Source organism: Dermacentor variabilis, chromosome 8 (genome assembly GCF_050947875.1).
Source record: "Dermacentor variabilis isolate Ectoservices chromosome 8, ASM5094787v1, whole genome shotgun sequence".
Classification (NCBI taxonomy): Eukaryota; Metazoa; Arthropoda; class Arachnida; order Ixodida; family Ixodidae; genus Dermacentor; species Dermacentor variabilis.
In genome coordinates, this window is record NC_134575.1 from 127,078,362 (window position 1) to 127,100,021 (window position 21,660).

The 21,660-nt window shown below is 45.6% G+C and overlaps 1 protein-coding gene across 1 annotated transcript in view; it reads right to left on the reverse strand.

The window, feature by feature from the left end:
• Window positions 1–21,660, reverse strand: part of LOC142590775 (glutathione hydrolase-like YwrD proenzyme) — a 127,294-nt gene that overhangs the window by 66,432 nt on the left and 39,202 nt on the right. Inside the window, exon 3 of the mRNA XM_075703194.1 lies at window positions 18,517–18,670. Coding sequence (XP_075559309.1) covers window positions 18,517–18,670 — 154 coding nt within the window. The remainder of the gene's footprint in view (window positions 1–18,516; window positions 18,671–21,660) is intronic.

Here is a 21,660-nt window from a genome sequence, read left to right on the forward strand (position 1 = left end):
CTAAGGTGCATTTCTTGTTCAAGCCTTGTTGAAGGGTTTCAAGAAATAAATGCCGCATGGTGCTGCTAATTTCTCCTTTCAGCATGCTGCTGCTTACAGAGGATAGTAGCGCCTGCGTCTCAGTTGCACTTGTTAACGCGACGGCGGATACCGATTGCAAAACCTTGCTTCTACCTGCGGCAGCAAACATTGGAACAGTTCGAGATAATACAACGCCGCAGAAAGCCATTTTGCGCGAGTCAACTAAAGGCGTCAGAGAAGGCAGTGCGGCGCGCGATAACCCGCCCAAAGAAAGAATGGAAGCGAAGTGCGGCGGACGCGCGTGCCAGCCCAGCCGCAGCCGCTGTGTAAAACGACGGCCCAGACGCATGGGAGTAGAGAAAGCGACGCTCAGTGGACGCTTAGTCTACGAGCACCATAACTCTGTCAGGCAAAGCTACATGTCAGGCCAGCAGATATGATGGGCCGCGCTTTAGCACCGCTGCTCTAGGTGGTGGTGGTGGTGGTGAAAAACGTTTATTTGCTCTATTTACATATGGAGTTAGCGGTGCGTCAGATGGCTTCTTCCATCTTGATTTGCAGGGTTGGTGCCCCTAGTCCAGGGCCCCACTGAGGGTAGCTACCGTGCGAGCACGCCTTACTAGCCCTTGCTGGACTTTCAGGATGTCGCTGTTAAGCATCCTCTCCCACTGTTCCGCACTCGGGTTTTCTATTACGGTTATTTCTTTTGCTTTTTGGCAGGCCCACGTGATATGATATAGCGTGGGCTTGTCCCCGCACCAGGGGCATGTGTTCTCATATTGGGTAGGGTAAATTTTGTTTAGAATGTATAAGTTCGGGTATGTGCCCGTTTGTAGTTGCCGCCAGATTACGGCTTCTTCTCTGTTGAGTTGTTTGTCTGGTGCCGGGTATCTCATTCTGGCGCCCCTGAAGTAGTTTAGCGTGTCAGCGTATGTTTGGCCTACCGGTTCTGGGTCCTCTATGGCGGCAGTGTTCTTGGACGCCCGGTTTGTTGCGTACCCTCGAGCTATCCTATCTGCCTCCAGATTTCCCTCGACACTCGTGTGTCCCGGTATCCAAACTATCGCGTGTTTGCTTTGCTTGTCTGTGGGTCGGCCGTCAGAGCGGAGAATGTTCAGCGCTTTGCGGCTGATCCTGCCATTCATGTAATTCCGGCATGCTGTTTGTGAGTCTGTTAGAATCGTTAGGGATTTGCCTAGTCGATAGCCCTCCACTGCCGCTAGAGCTACGGCCGCTTCCTCGGCTTCAACTACCGTGCAGTTCCGTATTGACGCGCTGGTAATTTCCCTGAGGTCCGGGCCAATCACCGTCGCCACTTTATGCTTATTGCCTTCTCCTTTGCCGGCGTATGTTGCGGCGTCAACATACACCGTTTCGTTCCGGATGGCCAGTGTCCTTTGCACGTACTCTGCCCTCGCCTCCCTGCGTGCCTTGTGCAGGTTCGGGTCCATTTTTCTGGGTATTGGTGCTACCCTGATGGTACTGCGGTACTCGTCCGGGATCGTCATGTTATCTTGTACTTCTCGTAGGGTTGATTCGCCGCCGTACCTGACTAGAAGTCTTCTACCGGTTTCAGTTTGCTGTAGTCTTTGGAATTGTGCGATCCTTTGGGCTTCTTGCAGTTCCTCAAAGCTGTTGTGCAGCCCTAGGGCTAGCAGCTTCTCGGTCGACGCTGTTTGGGGTATTTGAAGCGCCGTCTTGAGTGCTTTCCTTAGGATGGTATCGATTTGCTGGATTTCGCTTTTGACACAGTTGTAGTATGGTAGGCTGTACACCACTCTGCTGACTACTAGGCTTTTTATCAGCTTGAGTGTGTCTGACTCCTTCATGCCATATCTTCTTTTCGACACCCGGTTTATCATTCTGGTCACTTGGTTGACTGCAGTCTTGGTTAGTGCCAGGGCGTATGTGCAACGCTGGTTTGTTTGCACCCACATCCCCAGTATTCTGCATTGCGTCACTTCCGGGATCTGGTGTCCCTCCAGGTAGATTTTCAGGGGCTCGGCCTCGTCGCTGGCCTTGCGTCTCCGGCGTACTCTCAGGAGCTCAGATTTCTCCGTTGAGCATGCGAGTCCTCTTGCCCTGACATGCGTTTCTAGGCATGCTGCGGCCTCTCGCAACTTCAGTTTTTGGTATCCTAACGGAGCTTTTTCCGCCCAGATGGTGATATCGTCGGCGTACATCGCATGACGTATACCCCCAATTTCCTCTAATTGTTTGGCCAGTCCTATCATTGCCACGTTGAAAAGGATGGGCGAGATAACTCACCCTTGCGGTGTGCCTTTGTTTGGAGTGCTGAACTTGTCTGATCTTAGCTCTCCTAGCCCGATGGTCGCTGTTCTGCCCGACAGGAATGCTTTGACATAGCCGTGTGTCTTTCTGCCGCAGTTCAGGTTGTCTAGCCTGTTAGTATGGCTTCGTGACTGACATTGTCAAAGGCGCCTTTGATGTCGAGTGCCATGATGATATTTTCTCCGTAGCGTGGGATTTCGCTGAGTATTTCTTCCTTTATCTGCAGCAGCACGTCTTGAGTCGACAGCTTGGCTCTGAAGCCGAACATGCTGTGCGGGTATAATTCGTTATCGTCCATGTAGTCTTGAAGTCTCTTCGTAACCACTCTCTCGTATATCTTGCCCAAGCATGATGTGAGAGAGATTGGTCTGAGGTGCTCTACTTGGAGTTTCTTTCCTGGCTTTGGAATCATGATGATTTCAGCGTGTTTCCATTCTTCTGGAACTATTTCCGCCCCCCAGTGTTTGTTGAGGTAGTCGGTTAATTTTTCGACTAACTCGTCACTGAGGTTGCGGATAAGTGCGTTGTTAATTTTGTCCGCACCCGCTGCCGTGTTTCTTGTTGCTCTTCTTATCGTATGGTATGGTATGGTATGGTATGGTATTCCTTATGCGATGGCGCACACCCACTGTGGGGGATTGGCCAAGATTTGGATGAAATTAGGCTATCTTTATTAAAAAACTGAAAATGGTAAAGCTAACTGGAGGAAATGAACAAAAATAAAATATTTAAGAATTCAAGACAATCTCTTTGTAGCAATTATAAAATCCTCCACGGTTGAGCAAATATCCCTGTGGCACTGTCCAAGAGAGGAGGCTCCTAGAGAAAGGATATTTATAATTGAAAAGCTCAAACCAAGCTGTGTAAATCTTGATTCTAGATTTTTTCTTAAAGAAGTGAAACGGCGGCAGAATATGAAAAAATGATCTATTGTTTCATCTTCTCCACAGACTGGGCACAGAGGGGAGGGCACCAGACCTGCCCTGTGACGATAGAAGTTTAATTTTGGTATTCGACAACGTAATTGGGTAAAGATGACTTCAGTTTTTCTGGTGTGAAAGGAATTTTTAGGCCAAGGGAATAGGAGGTGTCGATATTCTGAAAAATTTGCTACAGCTGGGTTCAAGAAGTCTTGAGTAATTGTATATCTCCTGAATCTAGTAGTCGTCAGGTAAGCTATTGTAGGAAGTAATGGTAATACAGGGCCACTGAGGGCCGCTCTCGCGAGACTGTCAGCCATTTCATTCATGACTAATCCTTTATGTCCAGGCACCCAAAGCAATCTAATTAAATTTATGTGGGCAGGCACTAGAAAATGAAATGTACGTAAAAGGTTAGTGACACCATTTGCTGTGAGCGAGGAACATAAGGATAAAGAATCTGTTATAATTACTACCGCCGATGTTGACAGATTTAGTTTGCGTAAGGCTAGGACTACAGCCAGAAATTCAGCCAAAAATACGGAATAAAAGTCCGGAATCCTGATTGCAAATGACCAGTTTAGAGAGGGAGAGAAAATGCCAATTCCAGATTTTTCTTCACACTGTGAGGCGTCTGTCGCAATGACCGTACTTATAGCTAAACTCAATAAATGATCCTGTAATAAGCCGTTTAATATATCATAAGGGAGATGTTTTGCATTATTTGGGTAGATGTCATCAAATATAATTTCTAGGTTCTCTCGCACATCACAAATAGGCGGTACCTCCCAGAGACGTACATTTAAGGGATTTATCAATGTTTGTACGAAGACGACCTGTGGTGTATGAAAACGATGCCAGTGTACTCCGAAGAAAAGTGCAGGCTGAGAAATGAATATGTATTTCAATCTTCTAATAGGGGATTCATACAATTTCAAGACTGTTTGCACCGTCAGTAACCGAAATCTACACAATATTGAAGGCAACCTGACTTCTTGGTGTAATATGTTATTGGCAACATATTTCGGTAATCCGCAACACAGTCGTATGGCTTCCCGCTCAAGTAGAACAAGGGGACGTAATTTATAAGCTGGGGCACCAGAAAATAAAACACATCCAAATTCTAAAATGGGCCGCACATACATCTTGTATATCATTAAAAGTGGATCTCTCCGCATTCCGGACCGACTATTGCACAGCTTACGTAGCATACCAACTGCTCGTACTCCTTTTTTAACGATATGGTCTATATGGCCGAGCCAGTTGAGGGAACCGTCATATACTACACCTAAGTATTTCACCGACTCCACTTGAGGTATAGTCTCGAGGCGATAGGATATCGATATATTAACGGGATTGTTAAGAGGGAAAACCAATATCGAGGATTTTCTTCTTCCTTACTTATGGGCCTGTCCAATGCTTCTTTTTCTTGCCCTTTATATCTTCCTGTGTAAGCGGCCGGGTTGCTGTCGCCAAAGCATTTCTTGCGTACTTTTTCTAGCAGTTCTTCATTCGTCCCTTCATACTGGTGAACCAGTCGATGGATGGCTTTGTTATTCTCTGACGTGGTTTTGGTCGGGTCTAGTAGGGTTTTGAGTATGCTCCACGTGTTTGCTGTGTTCAGGGTCCCGTTCAGTGAATTGCTGAACTGCTGCCAGTTTTGTCTCGCAAGCTGCTCCGCATACTCCACCGCTTTCCTTGTGATCTCTGCTATTTTTATGTTGAGCTTTCTGTTAAATTTCTGCCTCTTCCACCTCTTCGTGAGTCCCTTTCTTGCTTCTCACAGTCTGAGCAGCCTAGAGTCCACGTCCGGTGTTTGCTGCGTGCGTTCTACTTCTTTCGTGAACTTCCTTACTCGTTCTTTGAGATTTCTCCCCATTCGGATATCGACTGGATTTCCCCTCTTGTCGTGTCGCTGTCCGACTCTCTGAAGGCTCTCCAATCCGTGATGCTGGCTTTGCCTATTTGCCGTCTGATTTTATCTGATGTCGTGATTTGTGTTCTTATTATATAGTGGTCGCTTCCTAGGTTTTCCATTAGGTTTTCCCACTCGGCTTGTTTTGTTCGCAGGACAAAGGTGAGGTCTGGGCAGGTATCTTCGGTTACGCTGTTCCCGGTTCTTGTCGGGTTTTCGGCGTCGGTGATTAGCTCGCACCCCGTGTTACCTGCCGCGTCGGCTACTGTCCTACCTTTTATTTCTGATGTCTTGTACCCCCAACTTTCCTCTCTGGCGTTGAAGTCGCCTAATATAACCAGCGCATTTCCTTTTGCGATTTTGTTTGCTCCTCTAAATAGCTCTTCAAATTTGGCCTTCTTTTGCTTAGGAGGACTATATACATTGACTATGAATATGCTTCCTCCTGCCCGTTTCTTTTTCGGAATTATTTCGACTATTACATGTTCTACGTCCGTGTCAGCTATCCTGTCGTGGTGTATGGCCGTGAGGCTTTTGCTAACTAGGATCGCTGTCCTTTTCCGCTCTTCGTCCGGATTTTCGTAGCACGTGTAGCCTTGTTATTTTGGTTCTACGTTTGTTTCTTGTAGCGCAATTATGTCTGGAGGTATTAATCGCTTGTTAATGTATTGTTGTAGTCGTCCTTGTTTTCTTTTGTAACCTCTACAGTTCCACTGCCATATTTCTAGTTTTTCTTCTTTTTTCTCTCTTTTGGCTCGACTATCCATGATCACATTTCGGAGTCGTCTCTCGTACTGTAGTTATCTAGCATTGGGCGTCTCTGATTAAACTTGTCTTTGGCTCCCTCCGTAATTTTCTGTTTGCGCATGGTGCGGATTTCCGTACCCTGCATCATAATTTGCTGTTACATTTCTTGTATTGCTTTTTGCATTTATGCCATGAATTGGGCAAAGTCCGGTTGGTTTGTTATCTCAGGTTGGCTAGGTGGGGGGGTTGGTGGCGTGAGCGATCTAGGGGAGCTACCTCATCTTAGCTCCTGCATCTGTTGGATTAGTCTATTAATTTTCGCGTCCTGCTCTTCGAGTTTTCTTTTGAGGACCTTATTTTCCTCCTCTAGTTGTTTTTCCCTGTTACTTATAATGTTTTGATTTTGATTGTCCGAGTGCGGAAAAAGGGATTCGGGAGGGCCTGCTTCCCAGCTCACCTTTGTGCCGCCGTTGGGCTTCTTCTTGGGCATCTTCTGCTGCTGCTGGCCCTTGTCCTTGGTGGCCGGGGGCACCAATGGCGGGGATGATCTGGAGCAGTTGCGTGAGCGGCTCCGTGAGCGGCTCCGTGAGCGGCTCCGCGAGCGGCTCCGCGAGCGGCTCTGCGAGCGGTCTCACGACTGGTTCCGCGAGCGGCTCCGTGACCTGTCTTGTCCTCCCTCCGAGCTAAACCACCGTGGTCTCCGTTCCCGTGCCGTTCTATTCGCTTGCTGGTGTCAAGCTGCTGTTGCCGGCCTCGCAGCTCTCTTGCTTTCTTGAGTCGGTCCTTGCCGTCCCTGGATCCTGTGGCGTGATCGCCTCCGCAGATCAGGCACTTGGCTTGACATTGGTGGTTCTCCGGCGGGTTCTGCATACCGCACGCCCTGCACGCCTTTGTGCTGGGCGCAGGGCAGACGTCGGACCGGTGGCCTTGCTGACAGCAAATGTAACACACCTGCCTCGTCGGTCTGTACGGGTAGCATCTGAATTCCCCTCCGGCGAAAAGCACGTACTTGGGTATGGTGGGGCCGTCGAAAGTGATAACCGCCGTTTGTGACTCTCCTAGCATTCTTGCCGTGAGTACTGTGACTCCTTGCGTGCGTACCTTGATTCTTGCTTTGAGCTCTTCCGACGAGGTGCCTGCGTCGATGCCATGTAACGCCTCGCCTGACGTCGTCCGGTAGAGCCACGTACTTGTTCATTTCGTAGGTATGTCCTCTAAATTGTAGATTAGTCATCCCCAGCATCGTCTTCGCTGCTTCCTCGTTTGAGGTACTTGCGATGATGATGTTGGATCCCGTTCTTAGTCTGACGGTGACGTCGTCTTCTTTAAACTTGCCGTTGCATGCCTTTACGATAGCTCTTGCAACCTCGGTCGCTTTTAGCTCTCTGATTGGTAGGCCGTTCCTCGGGTGTATTATAATCTTCGCGTCGTCCTTGAGGAGCGGCGGTAACCTTTGTCTCGGCTGCCGTTGACCTTGGCTCGCAGCTGCTGCTCCAGCTGTCTTCGCGTTCGCGCCACCCTCTGCCGAGGTGGACGACGCCATCTTGCTATTCGTCTCCCCGCTCGGGGCTTCTTTCTGATTGAAAGTGGCGGCGTTCCGCGATCCGCTCTTCTGTAGTTTCTTTTGGCGTTTAGAGTAGTAAATCTGCCAGTGGTCGTCGAAATTTTGCATACCTGAGGTACTGGGCTGGTCTTGCTGCATGGCGGTGGCTGCGAGCTCTCCGTCTCCGGTGGCCTCGGTGCCGGAGGAGCTGCTGTAGCGATCGTCCTCCATATCTTGAGACTCGAGCGGTTTTTGGGCTGGGCCGCTCATGAAAAGCTTGGCGTTCGGTAGACTCGGGCGGCGGGAGTCCATTTCGGCCCGCGTCGGTGTTGTCGACGCGGCCTGGTCTCCCTCGAGCGTCGTGCTCGTGCGTTCCTAGCCTAGCATTCGGCTTAGCTCCACGGCCACGTGGGAGGTTCAAAGTCCGGTAAAACGCCGAAAATAGGGCCTACCGCCTTGAAACTGGTATCCGCGTGGTCCAGCTTGTGAGATGTATCAGGTCCTAAAAGCGTTTGCAGGCCCCGTGGGTCTTGATGGCATGGGTCAGTCGAAAACTACGGAGCGCATGCGGCGCCCGTTCGCACTCCTCCGCTGCCACGACGGAACTCGCTGCTCTAGCGGCCCTCTCGTCAGCAGGCACCGCGTCGGTAGACGGCGCGTCGATGCAGTTTGGCACGCGCTCCCGTGGTTCGTATACTTTTGCTCACGGGTGTACGTGCAAATGCGTTTCGCCCTCCTATTGAGTTCCGGAGCAAAGCGTGCAATATTTCATGTGAAAGATGCCGTACCCGTCATCATGGTGTGAATTTCGAACGGCAACCGAGAACTGCGGCACTAAGCGCACACTGCGGCTGCTAAATCAGCGTGGAAATCGTTTTACATTGCGGTAATATATTGCTGTCAGTCTAACCTGCGGCTTGTGGACAGCTAGTGCATTGACTTGTTTTGTAGCAGCGATAGGTATATAAATGGAAGCGGTAACAATTTTCTAGAACAGACAGTTATTTCGTTCGATGTTTGGTCGTGTTCATGGCGTTATGAAGGTTAGAAAACTAACTGGCTTGATGGTGCTTAGTTCCAACTCCAAAGGACGTAAAGTTGGTGCTGTATGTATATGTTTTCCGTGCCGCGAGTACCACTTTCATGCTTTCGTTGCACGAGAGTGGTTACAGCTACATGCCGCCTGGGCAGAATACAGTAAAAGCAATTTCCTCATTTTCCTACGTATGCAGTGTGACGCAACAAAATTTCCGACGTTTTATTCGGAGCGTAAATGTCCAGTATAGTTTCGTAGGAAACTCAAATTCTCTCTTAGCTTAGCAGGCGTGAGACAAGTGAAACTCGCATTCCTTTTTGAATTGTTCGCCCAAACCGCACCTCCCCTGGCACATGCATCAGCGGGTGTTTGACAGTAGCGTCGCTGGGTGAGTCGTTTTATGCGCAAATATGGCCCGGTTAGGTATCCTTTTAATTTATGCCAACACTCGTCCATATTATTTTTAAGCGATTACTATCCCCGAGTACAGCACGGTGCCAGACTTGTTGCGAGGTTTAGGAAACGCGGGAATTCGAAGTGGCCTGGCGGCAAGTTTCTATTCTTTACGTGTCTTGCATTCAAATCCAACAGACACAGTGTCACTGATAAATTTCCATTTCTGCTGCACTTCATCAACGTAATGTGACAACTGTATTTCCTCTTTAATGTTCTCCATTCATTGTGTATTCAGCTTGGCAGCCAGAAAGTGGTGCTGGAATTTTTTTCATTATGCAAGTGACGGAATAGTTAACTGACAGCCGTGTGCGAAACACACAAAATGACAAAACTGATAGCAAAATGATGAGATCTGTCGTTTATAGAGTTTTGGACTCGTCTTTTGGTGAAGATGTCGATCGACCTTGGGCCTGGTGACAGCACATCCGACATGGCTAAACTGCAGCCTGTCAGTTGAGTGTCCCCAAATGGACCATCAACATAAGAAAATGAAGCAGAGCACGTAGGGGCAATTCTCACTTTGGAACAGAATACTGACAGCTGTCTTTTTCTTTTTGATGAACTAAATAACGTATTTACAAAACAATACTTTCTCTTCATGCAGCCTACATAGAATTGTTTTTGCTTGTTATACAGATCTTCAGAAACCAATCCTGCTGAACCTTTTTTCATGCACAAATAAATAGAGGAGTTCCCTTTCTGCAGAAACTGATGCACTGAAATGTGCATTCTTTACGCACAGCGATGGAATACAACCAAAAACTTTAAAGTAGTACTTAAATAATTTTAAGTACCGTCTAGTACTTGCCTAGTACTTGCCCTAGGAAAGTACTAGGCACGTCAGTGAGGCATGTTAGCAGTATGCAAGGCAAGGAAGCCACTTTTACCATTTCATGCCGCACATACAAAGCTTCTGAAGAGGGAAATCGCGAAGCTTTCTTTCAGCAAAGCACTGAAGAAATCATGCCAACACCTAATGCACGATAGCTTCGGACGGCAAGCCTCGCGTTTAAGCTACGCTGGTTACCCGAGCCACTTGCTTGCGTCACTCGCAGCAGGACTGCTTAAGAAGCCACAGCAAAGCACTTTGGAGCAGGTGCATAGTTCAAGCACTTACATGAACCAAAGAAAGGTTGTTGTCATCCACTACATACACGGATTCTCTCATATATTAAAGAAGATTGCTGGAAGGAGTGGCATCAACGTTGTATTTTCGATGCCTGATACTTTGGTCAGCTTGTATAGAAGCACAAGGCCAGAAATAATCGCACGTATCGCATGCGAAAAAGAAACATAAAAACAAATTCATTGATTGCATCGCGGGTGTGGTATACCGCATTCGTCTCGGGTGTGAATGATCCTACATTGGTCAAATCGGCAGATGCATAAATGACAGGCTATGAGAACACAACAACAATGTAAACAACATGGCCGCTGACGGCTTTCTTGCCATCCATTGCCTGAGATGCAAACCTACATTTAATGAAAGAGTCATAATGAGTAGAAACAGGTGTGAGATGATGACGCGCTTGATAATAGAAGCTAGACACATATCAACATTTTGCGACACGCGGGTCAGTGAACATTCCATTTCGTTCTCCTCAAAAAAGCTGAATTATCTTTGTTCGCGTTGAACATGTACATGTCTGTGAATGGGCGAGTCAGAAAACCGCTTACGTGTGGTTGCCAGTTTATTTTTTTTTCATATTTACCCAAATTTTGCACGTGCTGTATGACGTTTCGAGGGTGTATGTATAGCGACGAGAATGGGAAATAAATGTGTTAAAAGTTAGCGCTTTTGGTGTGTCAGATATGCCTATCTGTGGTCCTTGGTCAGCTTGCGCCACAACAAAATAAGATATGCCGTACCAACAAGCCCCTATAGCTATCCTCATTGGCGAACTAAAGCACAAATTACACACCTCTACTCACACAGTGCACTCTGAAAGTTTTGTTACGCAGTATCTGTGCTTGCTAGCTGACCTTGTGGCACCTTCACGAGCTGTCGTAGGCGATTGAAGCTGCTGAAGCTTTGTCAACTAGCAGTGTGAAAAAGAATGATGTGCCATCAGTGTGGCTACAGACGCTGAGATGCTAGCAATCTTGAACCAGGTGTTCCGTAGACGGTACCTATGCAGCCAAAACATGGCGTTTAATCCATATAGACAACTGCGTTCGCAACTGCACACGAGTGTGCTGTCACAAAAGAAAGTTGTGAACACGGAGCATTTTTACCAGTGCTTCTACAAAACATTAGTGCAAGTCATTCTCTCACGAAGGCTGGTTATCATGCATTGGTATTGGGAACAGGGTAGGGCGTTTGTCACAAACAAGGGGCCATGGGTGTAAAGTTTAATTTGATCCAGTAATCTATGAGACGGATTTAAAAAAGGTATGCCTTTTGTTCCTCAGCGGTCTCTCTTACAGAGACATGACAGTTTCCTGCAGTTTAGTTTTGACTTTTTGTGTCCAGATTTAGTGTGTATATTGCAACTGTAACTAACAATCAGTACTTGATCCTGCCCAGTCTTTATGCTGTATTTCTGATATTTGCAATATTTTTACGTAGGAAGACGCAGACGGAAAGCTATATACAAGTATACTTACAAGGAAATAAGCTGCACTTGGCCAAGAGGCAACAGCCCGCGCTAGCCTCTAATTGTCGTCGTCGTCGTCTTCTCACTGCTCCCCTCTTGGTCATTGGAAATACTGTTCTGTAGCACTACTCCCGGCGGCAAAAGCGCCGTCCCGGAGCGACTAAAGGCCGGACTCGGAAGCAGTGTAGTAGACCTTGAGCCTACTGGCGTACACGACATCACTAGATGCCATAGCAGAGGACGTGCTTGAACTCACAGGAGCAATTTCGTACGTCACAGGCGTCACCTGGTGCAGCACGTGGCAGTGTCCACTGTACCGCGAAAGCAGCTTTTCTGGAAGTCCAACGTGACGAGAGCGCGACCACAGGACCACGAGCGCACCAGGCGAAAAATGTACCTCACGGTGGCGGGCGTTATACTGACGCTGGTGAGTGGTCTGCGAGGCCGTCAGTCAAGCACGGGCAAGCTGGCGTGCATGGCACCCAGCACCTCCTCCATATATGTTTATTTATTTATTTACAGTACCCCCTCAGAGTAAGTATACGTTATAGAGGGGAGAGGCAACAAAAAGGAGGTAAAATTGATGTACAGAAACGGCACAGTATAAGTAACAATGATAATTAGGCTCGTTCACTGATTTACACATCATAGACAAAAAATAATAGTGGTAGCTCACCATAAAAATCTCTTGATACACTTTTCAATAAAAGAAATTGGGAATGGTAGGTCAATACATACATAGTTAGGTTGCTAATATAGTATTTATACAATGAAAAGACACATGATATATTGAACGCAAGTTTCATGATTTAAATATAGTTAACTAAAGCATTTCTACATTGAACAGGATTACTTATACTAACGATGGATGCAGGCAGACCATTCCAGTCGTTGCATGTTTTGGGTAAAAATGATTGCGGATGTGTTAGTGTGTTAGAGCGAGGCACATGTACCTTATGCGTACGATCTCTACGTGAGGAGATGAATGGGGCTGGATTAATCCATGCTGACCGAAGCGTTGCGTTCTGGTAGTAAATCTTATGAAATAAGCATAGGTGTGATTGTTTCCTGCGGGTTAACAGCGAAAGTAGGTTAAGTGTAGCCTTCATTTGTGTTACGCTTGCCGTGCGATGGTTATTAGGTAGCATAAAACGAGCCGAGCAATTCTGGACACTATCAAGGCATGATAGTGTCCAGAATTGATAGTGCAGATGGCATGATGTGGGTCCCATACTGATGATGTATATTCCAAGTGTGGACGGACATATGTCGTGTATAACAAATGTTTGAGCGATAATGGTGCGAGCGAGAAGTTTATGCGAAAATATCCTAGTGTGCGGTTAGCTTTGCTTGTTATAAAGTCGATGTGCTACTTCCAGGGTAAGTTATGGGCTATATGGACGGCCAGATATTTGTACTTTCTTGCGCTCTCTAAAGGAATGTTATCAAGTAAATAGGCAAGACAAGCTTCATTAGTACGGGATATTCGCATCGATTTACATTTCTTGACGTTAAGCTGCATGCGCAATTTTATAGTCCAGTTATGCGGTATGTTTAAATCGTCCTGAAGAGATGAAATTTTAGTGTCATTAGTAATATTACGATATATTACGCAGTCATCTGCAAAAAAGACAAATTTTAGACGAAAAGTTATCAGATAAATCGTTAACGTAGATCAAAAACAACAGAGGTCCAAGCACAGACCCTTGCGGAACGCCAGATTTCACGGGTGTTAGAGTTGAATTAACTTCATTGGCGCTTACAAATTGCATGCGGTGTGTTATAAATGCTTGTATCCAAATAATTACATTAGTATCCATGTTTAGTGCGTAGGATGACGCAGAACAAAAGCTATATGGAAGTATATTTACAAGGGACTGCGCCGCACTTGGTCAAGAGGCCACAGACCGCACTAGCCTACAATTGTCGTCGTCATTTTTTTTACTGCTCGTCTCTTCGTCATTGGAAATACTGTTCCGTAGCACTATCTTGCAGTTACTTCCGCTGATCCAAGTAAATGTCTTTACTATTACTAGTTTTAATGTTCAACTTTTGTGCAGTGCTCACTAGTTATTACTAGTCATGTTTTTCACATAGACACACTCAGACTTGTTCTTTCTTATGGGGTAGGTTATTTTTGTATTTTAAGATAAGTTGCAGTGCTTTTCAAATGAGAACACGTGATAGTTTGTAGTGATGTTATATAAACAAACTTCCCTGCTTAAAATTTAATTCAACAAGCCTGTGTCATTATTTGGTGCTCACGTCTTTGTATTGGTATGGTTTTACTCTGTAACTTCCTTTTTACTTTTAAAATGTGCAAAGTTTATTATTTACCTATTTCTCTATAATGAAATAATAAATATTTTTCTTCTGACATTTTGTTGCAACTTTTACAGTGGTTATGTTCAGTTAGGTAATCTTAGAATAGCTGATTATTATTCTGACAGTTTAACTTACAATGCCTGTGGAATATTCAGTGCACGCACAGGGTGAAAAATGAACTGAATTATTGGGTATAAGCAGGTTACTGGCAGTAAATGGAACATACAGAATTTTAGGAAACAGTGCATGCTTATATAATAAACCGCGTGCACAAGTACACATGCAGTTTTGTTTGTACATGCTGAAACATTATCCTAAGTGGAAGCGCCTTGTTGCACTTTGCTCTTTGGCTTTCAGTGCTACCTTAAATCATTATATATGTGAAGGCACTAGTAGAAGCATCCCGGGAGATAATTGACAACTTTGATCAATAGAGGTATAAAAGTTCTGCTTAAAACGGGGCAAAAAACCCTGCTTGACAGGTAAATGTATGCTTCTGTAGTACTGCACTGGTTACCTTCGCCAATATATGCGTTCCTTGGGCTTTATTGCATTCAATATGAGCTACAACAACGAACTGTGGTGGCTGTCCTTACTAGTCAAGCTGTTGTTGCGGCGCAAGTTTTCGACCAAGAAAATTGGATTTTTTAAAAATATTTTCAGAAATGCATGTAACGTCATGCTTTTTTCATGTAGTGATAAGTACTGGTGCGCCAAAGAGCAGGGCGTCATGTGTCCATAGTGCAGCATGCTTTGTTATTGCAATTTGCATCCTGCCGGCAATGAAAGGCTGGTGTCTATGTTACACCCATATAGTAAGGGTGTTGTTTGTTCTACACCCACGTCTTAAAAGGTGCTTTTTATTTAACACCCATAGGTAAGGTGTCATCCTGTTGACACCCTTTTCCTTTGGGGGTGTTTAGTCAGCACCCTTTGCTAGGAGTGTAGAAATAAACCCAAAAAGAGTTCACCCATGGGACAAGACATTTACACCCTTAAGTGTGCTAAATTTTTAGAGTGTATATGAGATGCATTACATCGTCTAGCACGGCTACGCAAGAGCACATGTATGCGCCACTTTCTTTTACCGCAAAGACGCAGAATTAAAAGCGAGAACTTTGCAGCCTTTCGACAACCGCTTCAGGTAATCGTCGCTTCTCATACATTCCACTGTGCGCGTCTGACCTGTAGATTTTTTTGGTAATACGTGTCCTCTTCTCGTATATTTGGTGCACCTTGAAAACATAGGTCATCATATTGTTTATAGTTAGGCGTGTTTAACAGGCACACGATTGTCTGCGTTATATGTAGAAACAGATTTGTTGCAAAGTTCAACCAAGTTCGCCTACTTGTACTTTATGCAGGCCTATTTGCTGGCACTTCCACCCTGCGCAAATGTAACCTTTGTAGAGATAAAAACAATAAGATATCGTTCGACACACTGAACAAGCCACGCAGTATTGAGAACAAAACCTGCAGAGTCGACCAAGAAACTTTGGTTTTAAGATAGTGTTTATGAAAATAGTTTTATTTCAGTTTATTATTCTTTAAATACAAGAAATTGGTAAGAGACAATATGCAGACGAGGGTCCCAAAGCTCTACAAAAACTATAAGATCAAGAAAGCTTTCCGTGATGATTCGAACTGGATCCACCGATGCTTCTCTTCGCCCCACCTTGCCCGCTCCATCCGAAGCTGCGTTGCTGTTTATGGGAACTGCCAGCGCCATAAAACACAATGACCATTTTCTAGGGAGTTCCTTCAACCACTTTCCATATCACGTCAGCCTTATTCACCTGTAGACTTGAACTTACTTGACACCGCTCATTATCAACTACGTGGAACAAGTGGGTCACTGCGCTCACTCCATTACTCATGTGGTATGCACTCGCCTGAGAGTTTCAAACAAATGGTACCGCATTTGTCACCATTTCTCCCCAGCACGATGTGGTTTTGCAACACGAACCCCCCAGACTAACAGCTCAGAGACTGCGGCTGCACATGCCCTCCAAACGTCATCGTCGACATCGTGCAATCGTTTTCAACCAATAGCAAGATCGAAATGGCTTACCATGTACAGTCATATGTCCTCAGCGAGTGTCTGAATCAAATTCTTGGAGACACGTTTTTAATTTATGTTTACTGCAACCACAGCACCTCATTCTTTCATATGTCACATTTGCATAGTATTCTTTGCACCACGACACTGCCACTGAGCCGCCGTTATTTCTTCTTCTTTTTTGTTGCGAGAATCTATGCTCCCACTGCACACGTCCGTTACGTGTGTCACAGCACCTGTGAACAAAATTGCGCTTGACGCCGTCATCCGCGCTAACAAAGCAAGAAAAATAACCACCGCTCGCCAATTAATCTACCGACGAAAACCACTAACATTCTCAAAGTCAACGACCCATAGACTTGCACGTTTCTCCAGGAACTTTGGCAGTGCTACTGTCTCGTCTCGTCATGTTGTGCTATCAGCAAATATCTTGTCTCGGTATTCAGCCTCACATCGAGTGCTTCACGCCATGACTACAGATACATGCTATGCAACGTCCGTCGCTCCCACTACCCCATCTGCCCCGCAATCCTGTGATGTTGTCCATGTCGCACTGTTCAAGCCTATTACTTTCCTCTTATCACCGATATTTGGACGTGACAGGATAACGTTGTTGCCACTCTGCATTCTACATTCTGCATGCTTTCCTTGGACGGTACACACGGTCGCCCCAAAGAAGAAGACAGTGAACTTAACCCTTTGCCCGTGCTGTCTGCTGTCTCATTTTCATTTTCATTCATTTCATTTATTCAACCTTAAGGGCCTGAAGGCATTACATAAGGGGGGGGGAACATACATCAAAGTTGCATAGCTTCATAAGTAAGTAACATAAGAAAGTACATATTGATTGCAATAGGTACAAGAAAGAAGAAAAGAACATATAAACAGTACTAGCGAGGCGATACATAAATATTATTAAGACAAATGTGCTATTTAGGGCGTTATGTTGGCATAATCAAAATCTTTTAGTTTTTCGCGAAATGTTTTGCGGTCGCTGCACGAAACGATATTATCCGGGAGTGCGTTCGAAAGTCTGCTACAATTGTTGTAAAGGTATCTTGTGAATAGTCTTCATTCAGGTAATGCAGTTGATAAACGATGAAAACTTACCCTAAAGCCCATGCCGGAAATGTTTTACGGCGGGCTACCTTCCGAAAACATTAATCAGAATGCCATGACAGCAATCCAAAAGCAGACGCCATTGATAGCGCGAACGGAGGCCAATGTGTGTGTTCAAAGGCTTTGCCGCTATACAATGCCGGTGATGAACGCATTTAGTAGAAATAATGGAAGTGTCCTGGGCCCATAAACCTGTCCAGGACACTGATGAGTAATCCGTACATTATACTTGAATAAGAGAGCATCATGCTCTATCACGACATAGCTGCTCAGACGTGTCCACATCGGCAATTGTAGGAATACATTTGCTCATCTCCAACCTTTGCCCGAGCCATTTGAGCAATTTCAATATGCAGACATGTATAGCACTCGGTATTACCGTAGTAAAACTCAAGACTTCTTTGTAAGTATGGCGTTTTCGTTATGCTAACGCTCCTATTTGAAACCATGGACGGAGTTCTATGCTCTTTGCCTGCGAGAAACTTGGTACATTTAGCAAGTTTATCATGGGCATCATTGTGCAAGTAATTTTTGTTTCTATGGGAACAGCGACGCCACTGAGCGATTTTGATGTGCGTCACTGGATCTATAATACTGCTCATGTGCGTGTTCTTTTCAATGTGCAAAATGGTTTCAGCTCATCAACGTCGATGATATTATTCGCTTCAGCAATTTTATTTACAATTTCGAAAATCTTTGAAAGGCTGTTCCAATTAAAATTAACTTACGTAAACTTTTCTTTCGGAGATGTCCCACTTTTGCCAGATCAACTGTGTTAGATGTGCATTCGAATAATACTTACACACGCAATCGATTTTTGATCTTACATATTACCGAAGTGAAATTATTCATTTTGCACTTCCATCTAGGCCAGGCATCTCAATTGCGAACTAGAATACGAGCCATAATGAAGTCCTGTCGATTCAGCAGCTAACTTGTGTATTGCGTAGCTTTGACGTATGCGTCCTCCACTTTATGCAACGAAATGCAGGGATCTTCCAGTTATCGCTTATCCCGATTATCGGCAAATAAAGCTGAAAATGAAGCTGTGTAAAAAAATTTGCGCCTTCTTTCTCCAGGCAACCACCTCATTTTGGACAGAAAATGTAGGCTCCTAGCGATGCAAATCAACACGTTACTAAAGGATATGTAGTGAAATTAACATAACACAAAATAAATACTTGTTTTATTACAGGACCGCCCGTGCGGAATCAAAAGTATGCCTTTTGCTCAAAGATTCAGCTAAACTGAGTATTCTGATTATTTTGCGATCAATTGTTTGATCCAACTTTCTCGGGCCCTGCCCCAATAATCTAATACATTTAGCATAGAGTTATACTTTATTCTTTTTGTAGTTTTAACCAACTTCTAGAGCACTTTCACTGAGGACCGGGAAAAGATTTGATTCACTCACCGCTCAAGCATTTTAATACCAGTTTCATCATAGGTGGCACTACGCTGACAGCACTCACACAGCGAGACTCACCTTTCCAGAGCCGAAACGAGTAGCGATGTGGAACCAGGCCTTCGCTGCACCGGGAACAGTTGCCTGCAAGCCGTACATGTACCTCTCGCTTGTCCAGTCGTAGCTGCTTTTAGACTCCACCATCTCCAGCGTAAGCGCGGCCGGGCTCCTGCCACTGCGTGTTTATTACCTATGTTACCTTATTACCTATGCGCTGGATGTAGCGCTTAAACCCTACCGACTGGAATCTGGCGTTAACGAACTTCTCATTGTAGACAGCTTTAGCAACTGAATGATACAGGTCACAGTTCCAACTTGCTTGTAAGTCATTCCAGTACATGTCTGGGGGATCCCTGCTTTCGTGGCACACATCAGTGATGGTGCCGCAGTGTTCGTGCGCGTGGTATAGCGAATTCATACGCACACGGCGCTCCACTGATATATTGGCGTAGGCTTGCGTACAAAGGTTCGCTGGCGCCTAGCAGGGAGTTCTCAACTGCAGTACTTTGTCGGGCATTCAAAGCTCTTAAATGTATAGATATTTTTAGCACATTTGCCATTGTCGTAGCCGAAGCCCTTAAGCTATTTTTATACCTTCGGTTGTCTTTGTGTATTATCATTTGATAAGACGAACAAACATGTAGAGATAGCTGCATAACTGCCTCAGTGGCTAAGGCGTCGTGCTATTGAGTACGTGGTCATCTGTTTAAATCGTGACCGCGGTGGTCCTCTACCGTTGATGGTGGAATTCGAAAAGTCGTCAGTACCGTGCTTTGAGGGCTGTAAAAATAAAGTGGCTGTCCGATACCTACGCCATTTCTCATAACCCACTCTTCAGTTTCGGAACGCTCAACCACGCAATTATTTTTCAATGTTCTCAGCTATCTCGCATTATTGAGCTATACCCCTTGAGAGAATGACAATTTGAGGCTTAGTTCACAAAAGTTTTTGTCCGTAAGTTTTCTTTGCCATTGGCCAGCCAGCTTCGCTCTTGATATATGCAGCACCACGATTGGCTGAGATATTTTTTACAAACAGTTCTAGCGTTAGACGTTTCATGATTATAGGCCCTGATATTTAGCTGTTCTTATGTGCACGTCTTTTTTTTCTGAAACGTCGTCAGCTGAAAATCCCGGCATTCTTCAGTGCACCTCAGAATACACTTTCTACCTAGTTAGCGTAGTGCCGCACAACAGGCAGGTGGCTTTCAAAATGCCTTGATGCAAGTGCGTTGCTCCTCGCAAATGCTCTGTGCTGTCATTTATAAATCACGCATTAAAGTGATCTTATTTTGCTGGTGTTCTGAAAACTGATCAGACACAATCGCTTTTGAAGAAGTCTTACTGAAGTTTAAAGTGTTTTATTTTGCTGGCTACAGAGGTCAGCCTACAGCCCGCAGAATGAAAGCTTTATAATAAGGTGTTCCTTCTTGCAGATGACGTGCTCTAATGGCCATTATCATTGATTGTTGTACCTTAATGAGCGATTCTGCATCAATGCTGGGAGCTGGGCTAGATGGTGGGGTTCCATCATATCTGGAACTGCGCGAGAAGACGAGGACGCCAAAAAAGATCTATAGCAATCTGTTAATGACAAAGGGTTAGCACTAAATAAATATAAGCACTAAACGTATTACCGTATTACCGCCATTGAAAAGAAATATGTATGGGGCGTATACGGAAGCGACATTCTACTTTCGCGCTTCAAGAATCATGTCGGTGTGAATTTCCCTTCTGGAAAGGGTGGGTGCTAGGCTGCACTCTCGCCCTGATAACAAGTATTCAAACAATAAAATAACAATGTCATAAAAAATACGAAACAAATAAAGCAGTAAAAGTGGCGAAAGTTTAGATTGTCACTCATGACTGTAGGGCCAAACTTCAGTTCAAGGACATGCGCTTATTACCCTCCACTACAGCTGCAGCCTTTTCTTCGTACCAGACACTGGTATTGCAAAACCGTCAGGCGTACTATCGCTTACTTCGCAAGCGAATGCTTCCACGAGCACAGAAAATCCCAGTGCTTGGAGTAACCTGGTTTCCTCTTTCTGGCTAGGCGTGAAACTTCTGCAGCGCCGGACTAGATGCTCTGTGTCCTCTTCTTCTCTCCACGCCAGACACTTCGCATCCAGCACTTTCGGTTTCGGGTCATGCCGCGTTCGGAACACAGGAGAGCGAAGAGCTTTTGAGTGAGCCTCGAAGATACGGCCATTCCGTTGGATGTTGTCATATAAGTTTTCCGCTGTATTTATTATTTCTGGGTCATGTATAATTCCAGCTTTCATTTACACAGCATTGAGAACGGTCGTAGCGCGGTCTCCTTAGGCCTAAACCGGGCCCTCACTGCCTTCCTCCACTTGCATTCGCTGTCTTCGTGCACAGAACGAACGAAAAATCTAAACTTACACTGGATATTGTATAGGCGTCTATTCCATTGTGGCTGTTCACTCTTACAACGTAGATATCTTAACACTCGTCGAGCCCGCCTTTTGTCGTTGATTAGACTTGGACGACCGCCGAATGAAGTCTTGCTGGTCACTTATGCAGCCTCAAATTAAGACCAGCCTAAATCTTCCTGTATGGCTTCGACAGTGAGGCGCCCATGGCTACCCATTCTTTACTTCCCAACTTAGCGCTGCCTGCTTTCCATCCATCCTCGCGTCTTGCCGGAACGGCATACAACACGTTTTGCAAAGTTGAGACCACGCACGCGTACGGCCTTCCACAGTTCTTGCGCCATCACAGGGCGGCTGCAGGCCCCCATACATTGCCTGCGCAGGAAATTACGTGCGCTTTGAGCAGCCTGTTTCAAGTGGTTGTTGTTTTCCTCCACAAGAGTTACACCGAGGAAACGGTATTCTGTTGATCATGGTATAGTGGTACCGTTGGGAGGATTCACGGGTGTGTCACCACAAGAACCGGAGGACTGCAGCAGCGAAGATTTCCTTGCATAGAACGCTACTCCGAGCCGAGTGAGGTGGATGCAGCCAAACACAACGACCGCTCTACATGCTCTACATTCTCTGCAAGTCGCACGATGTTGTCAGGAAACAGCAGACTCGGCAATCTGTAAATTTTCGGCCGACCGTCCACCATGTACAGATACTTGAATCCAAGACCACTCCGAAGCAACGTGACCTCACTCACCGACATATATACACTGTAA